This window comes from Lycium barbarum, chromosome 8 (assembly GCF_019175385.1).
Source record: "Lycium barbarum isolate Lr01 chromosome 8, ASM1917538v2, whole genome shotgun sequence".
NCBI classification, from domain to species: domain Eukaryota; kingdom Viridiplantae; phylum Streptophyta; class Magnoliopsida; order Solanales; family Solanaceae; genus Lycium; species Lycium barbarum.
Window position 1 is genome coordinate 131,636,566 of NC_083344.1, and position 6,022 is coordinate 131,642,587.

The following is a 6,022-nucleotide window of genomic DNA, read 5'->3' on the forward strand; positions in this document are numbered from 1 at the left end:
CATGATAATAATGTTTTTCGTGTGCATAAAGGGATCATATTACGAATTGGCTTATTTCTAAGATTCAACAACATCCACCCTTCCTTTGGAGTGTGATGGGATGGACAAATCCCCTCCGCCCATACACCTTATAGGGAGTGTTTCCCCCTTTAGTGGGTCCTATGCAACACAAATCCGAATTAGTCAAGCCAATAAGCTTCACATACCGGATGAAGCATATTGATAAAAGTTCAAACTTCACCTACCATCTCAAACACACCATTTTGCAACATTACAAGGCAAATGTCTATGCTGTTAACAAGTTAAATATTGTCCCATCCTGTGATTTTGAGCTGGCAAGGTTGAATTACCCCCTGAATACCAAGAGCTAAAAACCGAAGCAAGTCATTTAACAGTTCAAGAAGAAAACATAGTCATCTTGGGTCTAGCCCAACAGAAGTTGCATAATATTTGTGGTCGTTCATCAACAAACAGCCTCACGGACATCGAACTAGTTAATCAACAAAATGTCTTACAACCGTGATCATAAACAAAAGAGAGGACACTCAAAGAGTCCAGTGCACATTCTGAACAGAAGGATGATAACCCTTAGAGTTGTCCAACTCCATGTATTGTCTTCCATCACCATGCTGAGCCATCCCAAGCTCACCACAGTACGGATTATCAGAAGCCTGTAACATTTGACCTAAACCGAGATCAGGAGGCATCTCATGCGAACTGCTGCTAGGGCTTGAGAAGTGATTGGTGGGGGCACCATGAGAACCTGACGGTTGAATGGAGTGGACCCCATCAATGTTAACTTGGCTGTTAACCCCAAGACTTGAGGGTCGGTTCCTCGATCCCCAGGACCGATTTGACAGAAGAGAGAGAGCACCAGTGGAATCCGAGACTCCAGGGAAACATTCTCCTGAAGGAACACCAGTAGCTGAACCTTGCAGAACAAGCTCATTTGCAGCATTTTCAGAATTATTCAGCCAAGGACGTTGAAGGAACTTCCCTGATGCAGTAGATTGACGATCCCATCCTTGATCAGATGCTCTAGTATTTGGCCACGAGCTCTCGTTGGCATTTTGGTGTGAGCTGAAGTCTACCAGAAAGCTTCCGGATCTGCTGCTATTGTTTTCTACAAGTCCAAACCAGAATAACCAAAGTCAGCATAAAGTTCTTTCTTTTTAAAAAAAAGGAAAAGGAAAGAGCTCAAGTAGGCGTTTGGCCACAGATTCCAAATATTTTTCACTTTATTGGGAATTTATGGAGTTGGAGTTGGAATTGTGTTTGGCTATACTTTTTGCAAAGAATATTTGGAATAATTTTCATGTTTGAATGTACTTAAATACAACTTCAAAAGTGAAAAGTGAGTTGGAAAACAGGTCATAAGTTGTTTTCCAAATCTGAAATACAACTTCAAGTTGAATTTGGAATTTTCATGGCCAAACATTGATTTTCAAATAAAGTGAAAAATTATTCCGGAAAAAAGTGAATAATTTTATGGTTAAACAGGTCCTAAATTTTCAAGTATTAATGCAGATGGAGAGCGAAATGGAGAGGAATGCTATCAAACCAAAAATTGATGAAGAAAGATTCCCATAGTGTGTAGAGAAAAGAGATCCAGATGGAGGCTTCCTACGGCGCTCATTATGGCATGCCAATCGCCTGCGGCAACTCCTTTTTCCTTGGTCAAATTCAGGCAATTGATGGAACCTGGAACCAAGTAACAAACAGCTACTAATTTCATGAATTATGTAGCTATCAAAAAGCCACAAGCTATCGGAGAAGATGAGCTTGGTGGCCTAATGTCAGACAATTTGGCTAGTCTTGATCCTCAAATTTCTCATGACAAGCATTAAAAAATTCCATTCTAAAAAGTAGAAAGATTTACTGAAACACCCAATTCACATTAAAGACCTACGGGCGCTCGGTGTTTAGAACAAACCAAGCAATTTAACCTTAGCAGTTACAAATTAAACTAAGAATACACATTACTTTAACCATGGTTAAGTAATAAATGTCTGTGTGAAAGACACGTTTCTTGCATTCAATGGTTTGGTGTAAATATCCGGCGCGGCTAAATTCACCCCCGCAAAATCCATTCAAATAGGTATCAATCAAAAATCATGATATCCTGAAATTGTGGAACATGGCTCTCGACACAAACAAGTTTTTCTGCCAATCACAGTAGAGAGTCGTTTTTCACATAGGCATGACAGAGGATTATGAAGCTTCCACAACAAAAGATATACGAGTCACCCAGAATTGTCTCTGAATTTAAAGAAAAATACATTTGCTGATAGTCCTCTCAGTTAATCTTTTGAAATAAGCAACATGAGAGTTTAAGTTTGCTAGGTTTTTATCAAGAAGAGTTTAAGCTTGCCAGTGCAAGTACACTTGAATTAAGTTTGAGTCTAACCAATACATGTGAATTGTTTTTTCCTAGGTAAGAACAAATACATAACATACACAGCGTCTTCGAGTATTCAACTAAAACTAAAACTATACGCTATCTGTATAAGACTAACGTACATGCATAAGCAGCAGCAACAACAACAACAACAACCCAGTGAAATCCCACAACGTACATGCATAAGCATTTTAGTTATTATCAGAGCAACACTAATGGTTGTGCATTTGCGCATTCTTACTCAGAATTTCCCAAATTTCAGCTATTATAAATTTCTTTCATGCTATCAAGACCAAAATATTGTTCGTACGTGAGTTGATGGGATTTATCAACTACTAAACTTTTTACATCAAAAAGGTGCAAAGCTCGGAAACATGTCCAATAAACCAGCTAGAAGCTCAGAACAAAAAAGATAAAGTGAAGTTTTTAGTATTAAGTACCGCAATGCTAGTAAATGTACAATGTCATATTGCTGAAAATTATTACATCTAACCATCACTTTCTAGCAAACTGTGGGTCATCTAAGATGATTCCCCTGGACGCAGATGATCCAAAAAATTCTTGCATAAGTGACAAGGGCATAGGAATTTGAAAAGAAATGAAGCATCATCCAATGCAAAAGTATTATCCAGTACCTTAATCTTGGCAATTGATCTATCCCACTAATCAACAAAGCAACACTAAATTAAATTCTTATCTGAAAAGCTAGCAAGGCATGACATAACAGCAACTAATTAAGATAAATACCCCGAAATGCCTGAGCATGTCTTGGTTATGACTTGAAACATATTATAGACTCGAAATGCTAAAAGGGTTGTGTCAAAACATTGGTTTATAGTGATGGTGGTTGAAGGAGTCCTTGGGAAGTAAGAAAAATTAATAACTAAAGAGAAGGACAAAAGATTCAAATGAATGAAACATGCCTTCAGGAGGTATTCGTTCATTAATGATCCTTGAATCACAGTTTTCCTTCTTCTAAGTATTATTGTGTGAATAATGGAAGTTGAAGCCAAGAAGATAAGCAGAGTCCTATAAAAATCAGAAATTGAGCAAACACTACGGGTGTGTTTGATATGAAGGAAAGCATTTTCCACAAAATGTCTTCTAATTTTCTCATGTTTGGTTGGTCGAAATTTTTGGAAAACATTTTCTCTAGAAAAATAAGTTCCTTAAAATTGAAGAGGATGACTTCCCTAGAGGAAGTAGGGAAAATAAATTTCACAAGTGACATTCCACACTAATTGTTTAATACCCACCCTCCAACACACCCCACCCCCCACTACCAACCCCATAGCTCCATCCTCACCATCCCCACACCCCGAGGCCCACATGCCAACCTCTACAGCATTTGCCTAGATTATACATACATGCTTTTGGGACAATATTTGCTGCTTATTTACCAAACATTAGAAAATAAGTAAGAAACACTTATTTTCAAGGAAATCATACCAAACACACCCTATGCCTTTAGATTCAGTAAAGGCAAAAGCTTAAAGACAATGAGGAGTTTTTCTCTTACTTACCTCCACTAGAGAGAAAGGGAAGTTTCAATCTTCATGCCAGTTACAAGCATCCCCAGCCTCCCCCAAAACCAAAAATCAGGACAAAAGGGAGGACATATATAAGTTGGTGGCAAAGAAAGAAAATACTTTCCTTAGCAAATTGTCTACCACTTCAATATACCTACCATGTCTAGAGAAGAGGGACAACACCCTTCTTCAATACTCACAAACACAAAACCTTTTGGAGTTGAGAAATGCAGATTAACATATTGATTGTTGCAGAAGTTCTCTTCTACAATACACTAACTGACAGAAGTTCTCTTTCCCTTAAATGTAAAAAAAACAAGCACACATCGCTTCTGCAAAGTCATCTAGAAGAAGCAGAAAAGTGCCAAGCAAGCCTAAAACTCAACACTCAGACAATACTATAATCAAGAAGCTGTCAACACAACATCCCCAAACACCAATGTCATATTTAAGCACAGTATCTCAAATTAATGAGCTTCAAAACGTTCTTGGATTTAGGGGATAAGAAAAGACACCAGAATCAGCCAAAACCACGTTTACTTTAACTAGCCAAGCCAACTGAATTATCACTACTCTAATAATCAAAACAATCCTTACAGCAAACAATCAACAATAATGTAACAGACCCACAATAATCAACTCTCTCCACCAAACCAGTATGTAAACAACTACTATAAGTACAAGGACCACTAGACCATAAGTCAAACACACAAAAACAAGAATGCCACCAGCATAACTTACACACATACACACACACACACATATATATATAACTAGTTCATAAATACTTTTCTAATAACACTTAGTACTATTATTGTAACAAATATGGAAAATTAAGCTGACCTGCTACATTGTTGACAAAACCTCTGTTCAAGACCAGCAACAATAACAGTAGGTGACTTGGAATGCATACCACAAACTTTATGCCTAGAATAGTAAGCTTTAGCATCACTCAGATCTACCTGACAACCTTCAACTTGACACCTAGGTGGTTGACCACCCCCCACTACCCCACCCCCACCACCCCTACCCCTCTTCACCGGCGATGATGATGACCCACTACTTCCATTTGTGGACCCCACATTCCCAAAATAGATTTTCTTGCCAAACTTCAAACCATTTAAAGAATCTGATGAATTACCAGAACCCATTTCCATTTCTGACTCCCAGTTCCCATTCATGTCAAAATCTTTATAAAAGGTGGCATTTTTATACATATATATCAAGAGAGCTCACTTTTATACATAAAAAGGTGGCATTTTTATGCATATTTATGAAGGAAAAAAACAATATATTGTGAAAAAGATCACTTTTTTAGCAATTCTTTTTCTTTGTTTTGTTTATTTTGGGGTTATCTCGATATGGGTATTGTTAAATTTTGTGCATTTGAGTATATAGAGGTAAAGAGAAGAAGGGGTAGTAGTAAAGGTGAGATTTTTTTTTTTTGTTTTGTTGATTTTTTTTTGTATTCTTGATTTAGGGTAATGTGAAAAGTAGACAACTGACAATGGGCCATGATGCCAGCATGGGAGGATGTGCAGGTACCCCATTTGTTGTTCTGAAGAGACTGTCAAATAATGGAGGTGTGAGACCAGAACAAAGAAAGAAAGAAAGAGAATGAGAGATTTTTTTTGTTGTTTGCCTTTGGTTTTGTGGGGCTTTTTGAGAGTGCTTTTTGGGGAGTTAACAGCAGCAGCTTTACAACTCTGTTGCTAGCTTTTTTGGGGTCACCAACTCCCAACTGCCATGTTATAAATCACTTTTTTTTCTTTTTTTTTTTTTCATTTGGTGCTCAGTATTCATATCAAAACTTAATTATATCTGAATTCGCGCCGCGTATGACTCATTTTTTGGAAGACCCCCTATCAAGGAATTTTCATACACAAGTTTGAACTCAAACCTCTAATTAAGTGAGGAGCATCCCCATCCACTTCACCAGTCACCACATCTGTTGATTTTTAATTTGATTCAACACGAAAGTTGAGAACAATAAATAGTAAAAAACTAGAATTTTGTATTCTTAAACTAAGTAGGTGTTTGGTCATAAAAACTAAATACTTTTTCTTACTTTATTAGGAATTTCTAAAGTTGGACT

General features: G+C 37.3%; 1 protein-coding gene across 1 annotated transcript; it reads right to left on the bottom strand.

The window, feature by feature from the left end:
• Positions 1–387: 387 nt before the first annotated feature.
• On the bottom strand, positions 388–5,765 carry LOC132607507 (squamosa promoter-binding-like protein 9). Its single transcript, XM_060321514.1, has 3 exons — positions 4,771–5,765; positions 1,562–1,701; positions 388–1,123 (listed from the first exon to the last, which is right to left on the bottom strand). Exons 1-3 carry the CDS (start codon positions 5,142–5,144, stop codon positions 546–548), a joined length of 1,092 nt encoding a protein of 363 aa, XP_060177497.1. The 5' UTR covers positions 5,145–5,765; the 3' UTR covers positions 388–545.
• Between the last annotated feature and the right edge of the window lie 257 nt (positions 5,766–6,022).

What these genes read in the sequence shown, in the direction of transcription:
- LOC132607507 (XM_060321514.1), bottom strand. Translation starts at nt 5,144, where the DNA reads ATGTATAAAAATGCCACCTTTTATAAAGATTTTGACATGAATGGGAAC. An exon ending in TTTTGTCAACAATGTAGCAG is followed by an intron (nt 1,702 to 4,770) that starts GTCAGCTTAATT and finishes ACTTGGTTCCAG; the next exon opens with GTTCCATCAATTGCCTGAAT. An exon ending in TCTTTCTTCATCAATTTTTG is followed by an intron (nt 1,124 to 1,561) that starts GTTTGATAGCAT and finishes TTGGACTTGTAG; the next exon opens with AAAACAATAGCAGCAGATCC.